Source organism: Sander vitreus, chromosome 2, assembly GCF_031162955.1.
Source record: "Sander vitreus isolate 19-12246 chromosome 2, sanVit1, whole genome shotgun sequence".
Classification (NCBI taxonomy): domain Eukaryota; kingdom Metazoa; phylum Chordata; class Actinopteri; order Perciformes; family Percidae; genus Sander; species Sander vitreus.
In genome coordinates this window covers 9,510,979-9,526,855 of record NC_135856.1, presented here as the reverse complement: position 1 = coordinate 9,526,855, position 15,877 = coordinate 9,510,979, and the positions used below count along the sequence as shown (strand labels likewise).

The following is a 15,877-nucleotide window of genomic DNA, read 5'->3' as shown; positions in this document are numbered from 1 at the left end:
AGGTATTACACTGGACCAGACACTGTCGGGATATTCCATTGTAGAGAAATTACTGAACAAGAGTGCCTGCAAATTTAAATTCTTATACCGTAATATAGAGATGGTCCGATACCATTTTCTGCTTCCCGATACCGATTCTGATACCTGAAGTTGCGTATCGGCCGATACCGAGTACCGATCCGATACCAGTGTTTCATATATTTTATTATGTTTTAACAACTGTATACTACTATCCCTGTATGGATGTGATATGATTTCTATCTTTGTTGTCGGTCTGGCTCAGGTTATTTCATTCAATGCCATTTTGACTATGCATACTCAGCATGGTACGGTGGTCTGACGATGAAAATGAAAAACAAGATGCAGATTACGCAAAATAATATGATCCGCTTCATACTGTCTAAACCTTCTAGGTATCATGTGGGAAGAAATGAGTTTAAGAGACAACAACAACTTAAACTCAATCATATGTACGGTATTATTAAGGGTGTAGCCCCAAAGTAGATTTTGATGGTGCATACTCAACATGCCCATGAGACTAGGGCCAGTGTCCGTTCATGTAAGGTGCCATGTGTGAATAGTGAAGCAAGAAAATCCTTTTTTTATACAGGAATTATTTTATGGAATAGTCTTCCACTTCATATCAAAATGGCAGCAACGAAAAGGGATTTTAGATATAAAGTTAGGGTCTACTTATGGAATAAAATAGATAATTAGGGGAAAATAAAATCTAGACTGGGGACAGGGTAATGTATTGCTGTGTAGCTCATGGTGTTTTATCTGGTATTTTGATGTGTAGTTTTTTATTTTTTTTATTGTTTTAACCTCAGAAGGACTGTGTGTGTTTGCATGTGTTGTATGTCCTCTTCTCTTACATCAGGGACCATGTTGGAAAAAAGTGTTTCTCGCTTTTACATGTTATCCCTTGGATACCCTCCCCCCTTGTTGTCTTTCTATAGCCATAAATAAACCAAACCAAACTTAATCCTAACAGAACTTGTTTCTTAAAATCCATTACTTTGAGAATTTTCATAATATAAAACTTCAAAACTTGAAATACAATCTGCGGTACAAGAACTTTGCCTGAATTAAATAGTCTAAAACTGGCAAGATATTTATTTAAGTCAAAGAATTTTTTGGGGTTTGGACTCTTCAAGTAATATTCAAGACAGTGTCAGGTGCGTGTAACCAAAATCTACAGTCCTAATTAAGCCAGGAGCAGTCTAATCACAGAATAAGTAAATAGGATTATGAATCTGATCAGACAATCAACGTCAAAGTTATTTGGCACTTGACAGTTTACAATACTTTGTGACACATTTTGGTCTGTGCCACAGAATTTCTCCCTCTGCAACTTAGACATGACAGAAAGCTTCAGGCAGACAATAAACTGGCAGCATTACTGTATGTGTCTGCGCGCACGCGCGCACACATACACACGCACAAATATTCTGCCATATGTTTTGGGTGCACACACATGTATGTAATAGGCTTATGTCTAGGCATACACTAATCTATGTGTGGGGCATCGCAACTGGACGAGACATCACTTAACCTCTTAGCAAATGTGTCATAATGCTTCATAGCAGCTGGTTTACAAACACACACTCACCTTTAAACACAGAAAAGTGATTGTACACTCTCAAACAAACAGTCCAAAAGGTGTCACAACACACGATCATACAAATCCAGGACAAAGCAGAGCGTCTGCACCATATTGCAGGCTATCAGGCTAACAGAGTGAGTGTTGCAAAGCGCCCAGTGCAAACGTCAGCACTACCTGCCACAAACTCACTTCACCGTTACCATGGACACCACCAGTGGAGAAATATCAATGAGCGACAAAGAAGGGGAGCGGTGGAGAGAAAGAGTAAGCCAGACAGACGGAGAGAGGGAGGTGGAGATGAGGAGGGGGACAGGGTAGCCTCTGCATGAATATAAAGGTATTTCTCCTTCTCCCTTTGCCAGACATGTGATCTCTCCTGTCTCCACTGCTAATGAAGACATATGGTGTGTGTGTGCGTGAGTGTGTGTATGTGTGGCTAAAGATACGGGGAGGGTGTGGAGAGGTTGCAAGAGATAGGTGGTCAGACATGTGGATATAGCCAGCGATAAATTACTATTTTCTTTATTTAGACAAAGTAATAGACTATTAGTGAGGTTGTCACAACAACTGGGCGGCCTTCCAGCCTTTTACCCTTCACTCTGACCTTTTCCCCTCCCCTCCCCCCCACTCTCTCCCCTCTTTCTCTCCTCCATCCAGTCCCACCTCTACTCTTCTTTGTCTCAGCCCCTGATGGCCAGATGGAAGGAAGGAAGGCAAGGAGGAGGAGAAGAAGGGGGAGAAACAGAATGCAGATAGGAGAAGGGCATTGAGGACAAATATGGGTTAGTCTCTGTCAAAATGCTGACAAGGACACAAGGACACACACACACACACACACACACACACACACACACACACACACACACACTAACAACTGTACAAATCCTGAGGGAGGTCTAATGGAGTGTGAGTGTGCATGCTTTTTGCCCTACCTTTGTCCATTAGCTGGTTAAACAGCGACACGTTGGAGAAAAAGAAGAGGTAAGCGAACATCTGAGCCTGAATCTCCGGGTGAACCTGGAAGCCCTGCAAAAGCTCCTGGCCATTCTGAAACACCTGCACACACAGACACACACAGGTGAGCACAGAAATGATGTTGCTCTATTGTTGCTTTTATCTCTTCAGTGAAGCCATTTGATGTTTACACCGAGAAAGAAAAGACTTTAGAGTAATCTGGTTGTGTTTTGTTCATCATTTTATATACATTCCCCAAGTAACAGCCAGATATATACATTATCTTCTCCCCTTTAATTTAAAACAAATGACCCTTAGGCAGGTAAGCTAGGTTTAAAGGTTTAAGCAAAAATCTGAAAGGTCCCAACAAATACTTTTAGAACAAAACACAAGGTTAAAAATGGTTAAAAATCTAAAGTGGAAAAAGGAAGCCAGCGTTTTGGCTGTCTCGCCCTTGACCTTGTCAGCTCATATGAGATGATATTTCTTGCTGCATGAAGCAAAATAAAGAAAGGTGTCAACAGTCCACTCTGACCTGTGGACCCAGTGTGTCTCATTCTTAGCAGAACATTTCCCATTCAGGTGCATCAGTGTGTTTGACAGTTAGGATATTTTGTACACACGCTGCTGATAATTTGCTGATTCATTTCAATAAGTTATAACCCAGTTCAGAAACATAAGCTCTGTTTTCTCTATCATTATTTATTGAACTTTAAAACATTAGAACATAAAGTTTCTATTTCCTGTCTGTCACATCAAGTCTTTGTCTTTTTGTCATTTCTATGCATCACCCTTCACCAAAGCAAGATCATGTTGGTAATACTACTAGTGTGTGTGTGTGTGTGTTAAAATATTATGTTTTGAGACTGATGTCAGAATTACAGTAAAGTCTAGGTTTTTTAGTTTCTTGTTAAAATTTCTTGAGACTGAAAAATTGTTATTTCTAAAATTATTATTTTTACATAAATATTTCTGACTTATTTTGAAATAAATCCACGCATTTTGTCATGTCTTGAATAAGATAAGGCGTTTTGTTTCTCCACTGCATATTAACCGATGATTGATTAACTGTATTCGCAATTTACATTAAAGTCCCAATCTGCTTAAAAATGTGTTTTGCTTATTGTTACTTCACTTGAATGTTTGAACTTTACTGTGCATATATATATATATATATATATATATATATATATATATATATATACTATATATACAAAGCAAAGCAGCGTGTGTGGGAGAAGTTCGGAGAAGACATGGAGAAGGACTTTCGGTCGGCACCAAGGTGCTTCTGGAAAACCGTTCGCCACCTCAGGAGGGGGCAGGGGAACCATCCAAGCTGTGTACAGTAAGGATGGGGACGCTGTTGACCTCAACTGAGGAGGTAATAGGGGCGGTGGAAGGAGCACTTTGAGGAACTCCTAAATCCGACTAATACGCCCTCTATGGTAGAGGCAGAGCTGGAGGATGAGGGGGATTGGCATCAATTTCCCTGGTGGAGGTTGCTGAGGTAGTTAAACAACTCCACAGTGGCAAAGCCCCAGGAATTGATGAGATCCGTCCAGAAATGCTTAAAGCTCTGGGTGTGGAGGGGTTGTCTTGGTTGACACGCCTCTTCAACATTGCGTGGAAGTCTGGGGACGGTGCCTAAGGAGTGGCAGACCGGGGTGGTGGTTCCCCTTTTTAAAAGGGGGGACCAGAGGGTGTGTGCCAATTACAGGGGTATCACACTTCTCAGCCTCCCCGGTAAAGTCTACTCGAAGGTGCTGGAAAGGAGGGTTCGGTCGATAGTCGAATCTCAGGTTGAAGAGGAACAATGCGGATTCCGTCCTGGTCGTGGAACAACGGACCAGATCTTTACTCTTGCAAGGATCCTGGAGGGAGCCTGGGAGTATGCCCAACCAGTCTACATGTGTTTTGTGGATCTGGAGAAGGCGTATGACCGGGTGCCCCGGGAGATACTGTGGGAGGTGCTGCGGGAGTACGGGGTGAGGGGTCCTTCTCAGGGCCATCCAATCTCTGTACGACCAAAGCGAGAGCTGTGTCCGGGTTCTCGGCAGTAAGTCGGACTCGTTTCAGGTGAGAGTTGGCCTCCGCCAGGGCTGCGCTTGTCACCAATCCTGTTTGTAGTATTTATGGACAGGATATCGAGGCGTAGTCGGGGTGGAGAGGGGTTGCAGTTCGGTGGGCTGGGGATCTCATCGCTGCTTTTTGCAGATGATGTGGTCCTGATGGCATCATCGGCCTGTGACCTTCAGCACTCACTGGATCGGTTCGCAGCCGAGTGTGAAGCGGCTGGGATGAGGATCAGCACCTCTAAATCGGAGGCCATGGTTCTCAGCAGGAAACCGATGGAGTGCCTTCTCCAGGTAGGGAATGAGTCCTTACCCCAAGTGAAGGAGTTCAAGTACCTTGGGGGTCTTGTTCGCGAGTGAGGGGACAATGGAGCGGGAGATTGGTCGGAGAATCGGCACAGCAGGTGCGGTATTACATTCAATTTATCGCACCGTTGTGACGAAAGAGAGCTGAGCCAGAAGGCAAAGCTCTCGATCTACCGGTCAGTTTTTGTTCCTACCCTCACCTATGGTCATGAAGGCTGGGTCATGACCGAAAGAACAAGATCCAGGGTACAAGCGGCCGAAATGGGTTTCCTCAGGAGGGTAGCTGGCGTCTCCCTTAGAGATAGGGTGAGAAGCTCAGTTATCCGTGAGGAGCTCGGAGTAGAGCCGCTGCTCCTTTGCGTCGAAAGGAGCCAGTTGAGGTGGTTCGGGCATCTGGTAAGGATGCCCCCTGGGCGCCTCCCTAGGGAGGTGTTCCAGGCACGTCCAGCTGGGAGGAGGCCTCGGGGAGACCCAGGACTAGGTGGAGGGATTATATCTCTAACCTGGCCTGGGAACGCCTCGGGATCCCCCAGTCGGAGCTGGTTAATGTGGCCCGGGAAAGGGAAGTTTGGGGTCCCCTGCTGGAGCTGCTACCCCCCGCGACCCGACCCCGGATAAGCGGATGAAGATGGATGGATGGATGGATATATACACACACACACACACACACACACACACACACACACACACACACACACACACACACACACACACACACACACACATACACACACAGGTGCTGGTCATATAATGAAAAAGTTGATTTATTTCAGTAATTCCATTCAAAAAGTGAAACTTGTATAATGTATACATTCATTCCACACAGACTGATATATTAATTAATTATTATATATTATTATATATTATATATTATTATTATATATAATTATTAATAGTGTTTATTTCTTTTACTTTTGATGATTAGAACTGACAACTAATGAAAACCCCAAATTCAGTATCTCAGAAAATTAGAATATTGTGAAAAGGAAGACCCCTGGTGCCACACTCTAATCAGCTGATTAACTCAAAACACCTGCAAAGGCCTTTAAATGGTCTCTCAGTCTAGTTCTGTAGGCTACACAATCATGGGGAAGACTGCTGGTTTGACAGCTGTCCAAAAGACGACCATTGACACCTTGGACAAGAAGGGCAAGACACAAAAGGTCATTGCTAAAGAGGCTGGCTGTTCACAGAGCTCTGTGTCCAAGCACATTAATAGAGAGGCGAAGGGAAGGAAAAGATGTAGAAAAAAGTGTACAAGCAATAGGGATAACCGCACCCTGGAGAGGATTGAGAAACAAAACCCATTAAAAAATGTGGGGGAGATTCACAAAGAGTGGACTGCAGCTGGAGTCAGTGCTTCAAGAACCACCACGCACAGACGTAAGCAAGACATGGGTTTCAGCTGTCCCATTCCTTGTGTAGAGCCACTCCTGAACAAGACACAGCATCAGAAGCGTCTCGCCTGGGCTAAAGACAAAAAGGACTGGACTGCTGCTGAGTGGTCCAAAGTTATGTTCTCTGATGAAAGTAAATTTTGCGTTTCCTTTGGAAATCAAGGTCCCAGAGTCTGGACGAAGAGAGGAGAGGCACAGAATCCACGTTGCTTGAAGTCCAGTGTAAGTTTCCACAGTCAGTGATGGTTTGGGGTGCCATGTCATCTGCTGGTGTTGGTCCACTGTGTTTTCTGAGGTCCAGGGTCAACGCAGCCGTCTACCAGGAAGTTTTAGAGCACTTCATGCTTCCTGCTGCTGACCAACTTTATGGAGATGCAAATTTCATTTTCCAACAGGACTTGGCACCTGCACACAGTGCCAAAGCTACCAGTACCTGGTTTAAGGACCATGGTATCCCTGTTCTTAATTGGCCAGCAAACTCGCCTGACCTTAACCCTATAGAAAGTCTATGGGGTATTGTGAAGAGGAAGATGCGATGCGCCAGACCCAACAATGCTGAAGAGCTGAAGGCCACTATCAGAGCAACCTGGGCTCTCCTAACACCGGAGCAGTGCCACAGACTGATCGACTCCATGCCACGCCGTATTGCTGCAGTAATTCAGGCAAAAGGAGCCCCAACTAAGTATTGAGTGCTGTACATGCTCATACTTTTCATGTTCATACTTTTCAGTTGGCCAACATTTCTAAAAATCCTTTTTTGTATTGGTCTTAAGTAATCTAATTTTCAGAGATACAGAATTAGGGGTTTTCATTAGTTGTCAGTTATAATCATCACAATTAAAAGAAATTAACATTTGAACTATTTCACTCTGTGTGTGATGAATGAATATAATATACAAATTTCACTTTTTGAATGGAATTACAGACATAAATCAACTTTTGTGTGTGTGTTTTTCAATGAAGGAGAAGTAGTAGATGCTATTGTAAGAATTTTTAACACAAATTATTATGAGTCAGAACATCGTGAAAACCAAGGCACTCTTGTTAAAGAAAAAGGTAAAAAGCCTTTATTGATACGGCTAATCCATAGCAAGGAGTAAAAAAAAAATGCACAAATGCATTGCGGCACACAGGCCTTCTTCAGGTTATTATTTAGCTTAAAAAATGTCTGTTGGGGATCTTTAAACAATGATTTTAAAACAAACTTTTTTTAAATATACAAAAATACACAATCAGTTATCTAAATTTTTGGCACTTTATGACAATTAATAATCAATACAATTTTCATGATCCTGACAACCCTGACTGTACTACAATACAATACATGTACTTACCTGCAGGACCCTGCGCACAGGTTCAGGAAACCCTACACCTCCTTTCCAGCAGGGCTCAGAGCTGTCGACTGGGAATGGATTACAGTCCAACAAACCTGGTAACACTACATAAAGAGCCTAGACACACACACATACACACGTTATGATGGAAGTGATCCGAAATTGCGAAATAACCTTTAACTTATTCATATTCTGACCTCCTCTAGTGATTGCTTGTGTGTGTGTGTGTGTGTGTGTAACAACTCAGTCAGGTCTTCTGTTTGAATAAGGGTCTGTTATTATTCATCTCGCTCGGTTTTTAAAAAACAAGATAAAAAAAGTCTCGCTCATTAAGAAGATGGCACTGTTGCCACGGTGACAGATTACCTTGGTGATATAGTAGACACATTGCTGGAAAGTGTACATGATCACTTCTTCCAAGATAGTCATTGCCTCCTCGTTGGCTGATATGGTCGCCGATAGCAACGACTCCTTTGAGCCTAGACACAGATGACAGAGATAGAGACATACTTAAGAGATATATGCTGAGAGGGAGTGAGAGATGTAGCTGCATCACTGTCTACTGTATGTCAGTGTGAGTAATGACATTTCAGCCAAGTTGTTTCCACACTCATCATTCATACTCTGTGTGTGTGTGTGTACCTTGCAGTGTCTCTATGCTGTGTGTGTACGCTGGTGCTCTTTGCTGTATGAAGTAGAGGATCTCGATGGAGTTAGACATCCAGAAGAAGATAGTCTGCAGGTCTGGGATCAAGTCTGAGATACTGAGCAAAGACAAAGAGGCCGGGTCCTGGCTACATGGATGGACACACACACACACACACACACACACACAAAGAGTGGAGGGTTAAACACAGACACACTAAACACACTCAAAAACGGTAAATGAGCACACATGCTCTCTTTCTGTTCGAAAGCGATACTCACTGCTGAGCTTGCTTCTGAGCCAGCTCCTTTGTCCTCTCCTGCAAGGCACAGGCACACAAGGCACACACAAGGCACACACACACACACAGCAATTAAATGCTCATTAAACTTTTAGATGTTGCGTAGGAGAACCATACTTCATGACGCTATCACTAACCTGCAGAAATAAAATACCCTCACAAATACACTCACACTGACGCATGCTGATAAATACTTTGTGCTCCACTGGACTGAATAAAATAAAAGCTTACTCTATTTATAAGATGATTCCCGCCTCCCTTATTTTTTTGCAACACCCATTTTGGATAAAAGATATAAACCCTTTGAATAAAACCCAGCAGGCCATACCATATTCTGGGTTTCCCGCAGTGTTTTATAGCAGAGGCAGACCACCTAATCTGAAACCACCATTGCTTATATAGAAAACGTATACTTTTATAAAACAATACAACACAAAAGAGAAGAGATGCCATTGCACACAGCAAATTCTATATATCTAAAGAGTGTGGCTCTTGTTTCATCTCCTGACTAAATTGATGCATCAGGATCTGGGTTTCCTGGGGGAGACCCTTAATATTTACAATCTTCTAAATGCATTTATTTTAAAGTGCTCATATTGTGCTTTTTGGCTTTTCCCCTTTCCTTTATTGTGTTATATATCTTTCTGTGCACATTATAGGTTTACACAGTGAAAAGGCCCAAAGTCAACCCCAAAGGGACTTACCATCTCCAACAGAAAACACTGTTCACAAACTGCTCCAAACAGCTCTATTGTAGTCCAGCCTTTACTTCCGTGACGAACGTGCATCACTTTGTAACACACGTTATAATGCTCGCCTAGCTGCTAGCGTGGCACGCCCTCATACTCTGCAACTGACTAGCTAGCAGCGACTCCCAACAAAGATGGAACAGAAGTGAGATGCCTCACTCTGTAGCTAAAACAGAGAGCTCAACACACAGGGGGAAAAGAGGAGCGGCAGCAATGTGCAGTACAACAAAAAGATGGTGTTTTTTGAAAATTAAACCACATAAACCAATTCTGGTACAACCTCTAAATACAATTATGAACCTGAAAATGAGCATAATATGAGCACTTTAATATTCAAATAATAATACAGTGTGTGTGTGTGTGTGTGTGTGTGTGTGTGTGTGTGTGTGTGTGTAATCAGTACAAAACATGTGATATGCAACCCTTTTTAACTATTCATCTGACCCGACATGGCTGACCCGTTTATCTCCACGAGGTTATCTTAAGCAGAGACCAAAGTACCACAGACACAGAGAGACAGACAGACACAGAGAGACAGACAGACACAGAGAGACAGACAGGGTTAGGCAGACACTGACCCATGCAATGGTCTGGATTCGCCGGACTATCTTGAGCAGCAGTTTTCCAAAACTCCCAGGTGGAAAGGTCGAAGCAGAGTGTTGTATGCACAGACACAGCAGGTAGGCAGGTGTCAGCTTATGGTCATCTCCTGAGAGAGAGAGAGATAGAGAGAGAGAGAGAGAGAGCGAGAGAGAGAGAGCGAGAGAGAGAGAGAAAGAGCGAGTTTAAAGGGTCTGTTCACCCAAGTTATTAAAACGTTTTTTTTTTATAAAGTGATATAAATGAGAACATTTACCTCTAGTGGTATCTATCTAATCATGCAGCTCACAGAAGAAGAAAAAAATATCACTTGAACTACTTTCGCTCGAGGAAAAAGTCCCTATGAAAACAGCTGACATTGAGGTCTGTGGATTATTTGCAGTAACAAGGACACTGATTTTGGGAGATGTTGCTTTTCATGGACACTTCTTCCTAAAATCCCCTTATAAATACCCTTTGACTACAAAAAAACAATAGTAAAAAATAGTGATGAATGAAATGGGACTGTTTTGCTGACAGTGTTTAACCATGTTTCAATATTAAGCGGCGACTGTGCCCAAATCCCTGTGTAATAAACTGTACCTGTGTATTTGTCTGTTTAGTGAAAACTTCATTCTAGTCTTCTTGTTGTTGTTCTGCATCTCAGTTCCCCTGATACATTAAAATGTTACCAGATATAAAACTATAAAAAGGTATCATTTTTGAATGCTTCGGGCACCACAAATTCAATTCCATTCACCTCCACTGTATTGGGGGGAGGCAGAATGTCGTCAGAGACGGATTTCTCAAAACCAAAACTATCTGCATGGCTAGATACCACTAGAGGTAACTGAGATAAAAACATTGCTTTGTATAAGTGAAACGGCCATCTTATATTCTCTATCATATTGTATATCAGCACACAGACCTCCAGGTTCTATGAGAGACACAATCCTGTTCAACAGCTGGTCTTCATGAGCCTGGTCAAAGTCCAACTGTAGCCTTCTTTTCTGACCTCCTCCTCCTCCTCCTCCTCCTCCTCCTCCTCCACCACCTCTTCCTCCTCCTCCTCCTTCCCCTCCTGACAAACTAAGGGGCCCTCCCGCTGCCGGCCCCCCGCTGCGGGGTTTTACCAGGTGAGGTTTGAAGCTGCGTCTGACTGCAGGACCACTTGACACCGCTGCTCTGTCCTTCAGCACGGAACCACACATCTTACAAGTCTGAGCGCTGCCCTCTCCCTCCTCCACCCCTGCATCGTAAAGCTGCCCCAGGGAGCGAAGGCGTGCCAAGGTCTGAGCAGGCAAAGGCTTAGCGCCTGTGGGGTCCTTGTACAGGAAGATGTAATGTGCTCCGAAGGAGAGGAGGTCACCGTGTCGCAGCGTGGTGGAGCGCTCGCAGCGGGAAAAGTTAACCAGAACTGTGGCGTGGAGCACCGGCTCAACTGCAACACAGGACCGCTGGCTCTCCCCCAGCTCCTCTCCCTTGTTGTTGCTGTTGGCATTACGACGGGGTGCAGGGACTCGGCGCAGGCGGCAGTGGAGGGGCAGGATGTCAGGAGAGAAGAGGCAGATGTTGGGGCGAGCTGATGGAGTCTCCTGACCGACTGTGTGCTGCTCTCTGTTCAGCAGGTACACCAAACAGTCCTGCAACACACAGCACGATAAATATCACACAATCAGATGTATTGGACATCTCCAACACAACGCTTCCTACCTATCCTCACCTGCCGATTGTAGCCTTGTAGCAGCAGGAGGTGTGGGGACTGGTAAAGCGAGTGCCTCACCCCTCCTCCTCCCTGACTCCCCTCCTCTTTCCTCTTGCCGCTGGAACCCGCCTCACGTTCTCGTCCCCTTAAGGGCCCTGGCAGGGTGGAGTAATAACGTTTGGGCTCGTCTCCGACTCCCAGCTGCAGGCACACGCACAGAAACACACAGGATTTCAGGCAGGCTGGCAACAGCTACATGAATAATAATCAGTTGTCCTGACTAGGCTTGAGTGTGAGGCCACACCTGGTTGAGGCTGGTCTCGCTGAGGCTGCGGCAGAAGGAGGAGTTGCTGGACCGGGGCAGGGTCAGCGTCCCCTTCGCCCTGTTCCTCTGGAGCTTACGAGCCTGAGCATTAATATCTACAGGAAGGCAAAGAGGAGGAGTAAGAGAGTGAAAACATGGAGGGAAAGGGAGAACAGTAGGAGAATAATAAAAAGGAGCAAAAGGAAGAGGCCGAGTAGAGAGAGAGAGAGAGACAGAGAGAGAGAGAGAGAGAGAGAGAGAGAGGTTGAGGACACATAAGGAAAGTGGAAAATAAGAAGAGAGTGTACTGAAACATGACATGTGCATTGTTAGCATGTATGTTTGACTCATGAGTGAAGTCTGGGTAAAGTACAGTACATAAGTGCATAACAGTCATGTGTGAGCTAACTGGAAACTAAGCAAAACAAAACAGTCAGATGAAGTAAATGGTGCTGGATGGAGCAGCACATGTGGCGGACAACATTGAACCTGATGAAAGGTGAGTCCGGCACTCCTCATGACTTTAATTAGAGGAATTTGAGGCCATGCAATGGCTCTGCACACACACACACACACACACACACACACACACACACACACACACACGTTGAATCACTGGCAATGGGGGTGGCACTGGTGACAACGCAGGTAGAGGTGGTCTCCATGGCAATGACTGACAGCCACCCTACCTGAGGCCAGTCCCCACCTTTAGAGCTGGACTGTACCGCTCGACGAGACCGCAGGGGGGAGCTCCTGTGTTTGCCCAGCCCAGACCGACCCATTAGAGCCGCCAGGAATTGGGAGGTTTTGGGCCCTACAGCAAGGTGGGAGGGGTTAGGGAGGCAGGGGGGAGTAGGCTGAGAAGACACCCCCTCACCAAACACCACGCACAGAATAACCCCCATATACACAAACACCATCCGCACACCACAAGACACGCATGCACTGTGGAGCAAAATAGAGTCTGTGGTGCTTCTAGTGAGTCACATCAGCAGTTAGTAAGGACAGATACAGTTAAAGGTGTGAGGTACAGGATTTTCACCTTGAACATATCACTGTCAAATTAGTCAGATATAGTATTCAGTCAGACCAAAACTGCCTTTTTTAATTACAAACTATAGCCTATATTCCGCTTAGTGCTTTCATTTGGGTCAATTTGGGTGTTTTTGATTTGATCATAACTGAAATCAGCAAAATTGGGAATGTACATTTTATCATAGGAGGTTGATAATACAATTAATTTGTCTGTAATGTGTTCATGTATTTAATGAGAATCCTACCGTACCTTTAAAATGCTATCTCATTGTAAAAAAAGTGTGTGTAACAATACACACAATTCACACATGTGCATGCACGCTCACACATACACCAGGGGAGAAAAAAAAGACAACAAGTGAGAGACAGAGAAGTAAAGAGAAAGTGACTCCAGGGTGTGTGAATGAGTGAACACAAAAGAGAAAATGTTAGTGTAAAAATGAAAATATGTGTAATAATATGTATTCAGGAAGCATTATATTTTTGTTTATATTTTTAGACACGTTGTGTAACTGTAACTGACATTTTTCTAAGCACTGAGAAATGCTTTTAAAAAGGAAAAAGCTGGTGATAATCTTTTTTTTGTTATTGTAAACAAAAGACGAAAACCAACTATAAACTGATTCTATTATCAGGTATTGTCTCTGTTGCCAAAGCCTGATATATGTTATACCTCTGTGTCATAGTGCTGGCCACAAAAGTATTAAAAACACATTGTTGCACTGAGTAACATGTTCCTTCATTACAATGACTACTGCAGTTTATTTTGAGTCAATCCAACATACATAGTCCTGCTGTAAATACTCACTAGCACACAAAATGTATAGTAATCCGTGGTCCCCACCAATTAAAAGGTAGGGTTGGTAACATTTTCCAATATACACTTTTTAATATATTTTTTCAAATGGTCTTTACACCCCAAGAGCTGTAAATAACTTGGGCTCTGAAAAAGGAGCAAAAACGATCCATCATCTGTAGCTGCTGTAATCCTGTAAAAACTCTAACCAATCAAAAACATTCAGGTTGATAATAAATAAAAAGGGAAACTATGTAAATTGTGTAGTTGTATGTAAAATGAAGTAGTTTATATGAGTTGAATCCCAGTCCTTCCTCTGCTCTGAAGCAGACGCAGAGCGGCGCCTCGCTTTGAAGTGGTGCTTGCGCACGTTTGTTTGGGGGGGAGCCAGAGAGAAGGGTTAGACGAAGCCCAGAGGAGATGCTACTTTCAAATCTTGCTAGCTTCTCAACCTTACCAACCCTGCCTTTAATAATTATGTGCACAACAACATGACATCATGACTTCGCGTAAACATACACGCCACTTTCCTAAAGCCAAGTGGCGTGTTATCTGTACGCATTTTGAACTATCCGCGTGTACGTCTACGCTGTATACAGTGGACGGCAGTCTGAGCGTAGCCACGTGGCGTGTTATCGCGAGGCTACGCGTTATCGGGACGCTACGGTTGGGTTTAGGAAAAGAAGAAACGGTTGAAAAGAAGAAACGGCTGGGATTAGGAAAAGAAGAACGGGATTGGGTTTAGGAAAAGAACAAACGTGGAAAGGAAACATCACACGCGGGACACAAAGGAAACGTCACACGCAGGACGCGATCCCTGCTCTCCTGGGTGAAAGTCCTGCGGATTTTGCGCCCTTTCATACAACTTGCTACGGCGTCAATTCACACGCAATCGCAAGGTAATGTAAGTCAATGAAGGCCAAACGGCGTTGATAAACACGCTTAAAACCAAGTACGCGTCTTGATAACAAGCCATTAATGGCATACGAATTGGCGTGTCATACATACGGCATTTCATGAGATCAAGACAGACACTGAATGGCCCTTTTAAAAAACAAAACTATTTTATTTGTGACAGACAGACAGTGTAGGGAAGTCAGACAGCTTCAAGAAATGGTTGGCATCAAGGGTTTTTGGTCAAGAAAAAAATAGAATAACACCAACCTTTTCCTTTTTCATGGCTTGGTGGTTAATATTGTCCTGTGTCCTGTCAGAAACGTGTGCGATAACTGTATTGTGCAACAATAATAATAAAAAAATATATATATAGGAAAGAAAGATGTTTGACTGACTCTCTGGCTACCATACAAGTTGCCATAGCAACCAGCCAACCGTGGCATGCTTCATGAGAAATGTTAGTGTGGCTGCAAAGTGCAATGTGTGACTGTGAGGCTGGAAATACTTGCTCCATCTCTCTGAACACTGTTGTACACTAACTGTGTGTTTATAAATGGCTTCAACATGATGCACAGGGGGGAGTGTGTTTGTGTGTGACTCGCAAACCTTTCATCCATCAGTAAACCAATCTGTGTATAAGGTCACATCATGGTTCCAACAGACACACACATTCACACAGACATAGATTCATATTACTGCATTGCAGATGTAAAGTCATAACAGTAGTTTTAACGAGTCTGTGCAATTTTTTTTTTACACATTATCCTTTGACATCTATCAACAGAATAAAGTGAATCTCTCCCGGAAACAGTAATATCACTTCAGTGTACACAGTTCAAGTGTGACTCAGTACAGTTTTGTGCAGGTACTTGATATTGTGTCTGTAGTAGAAATGTGTCATTCATAAAAACACTAGAATGCCCACACCCATCCACACCTCCGGTCGCAAAGGATTCAGCTTTCAATCAATCGACCAGCTGTCCATGCATTTCCAGTGCACGGTTTTGTGTGTGTGCATTTGTGTGTGTGTTTTTTTTTTTTAAGTGCTCATTTGAACTTGCAAGTGTGTGTGTTTCTAATAAAACCCTGCGTTTCCACAACAGCACTTCCACATGAAGAAACTCTTGTTATCTGCCAGGAACAATATCTTCTCTACAGGATAATAACTGTGACAAAAGCTCTTATTCTGCACACAC

At 43.6% G+C, this 15,877-nt stretch overlaps 1 protein-coding gene across 1 annotated transcript in view; it reads right to left on the bottom strand.

Annotated features, from left to right (window-relative positions):
* Positions 1-15,877, bottom strand: part of radil (Ras association and DIL domains) — a 31,488-nt gene that overhangs the window by 13,713 nt on the left and 1,898 nt on the right. The window contains exons 3-12 of the mRNA XM_078276434.1: positions 12,660-12,767; positions 11,954-12,069; positions 11,668-11,850; positions 10,873-11,587; positions 9,944-10,074; positions 8,597-8,634; positions 8,312-8,463; positions 8,036-8,148; positions 7,670-7,786; positions 2,539-2,662 (exon numbers count right to left, since the gene is read on the bottom strand). Of these exons, the coding sequence (XP_078132560.1) occupies positions 2,539-2,662; positions 7,670-7,786; positions 8,036-8,148; positions 8,312-8,463; positions 8,597-8,634; positions 9,944-10,074; positions 10,873-11,587; positions 11,668-11,850; positions 11,954-12,069; positions 12,660-12,767 (1,797 nt within the window). The remainder of the gene's footprint in view (positions 1-2,538; positions 2,663-7,669; positions 7,787-8,035; positions 8,149-8,311; positions 8,464-8,596; positions 8,635-9,943; positions 10,075-10,872; positions 11,588-11,667; positions 11,851-11,953; positions 12,070-12,659; positions 12,768-15,877) is intronic.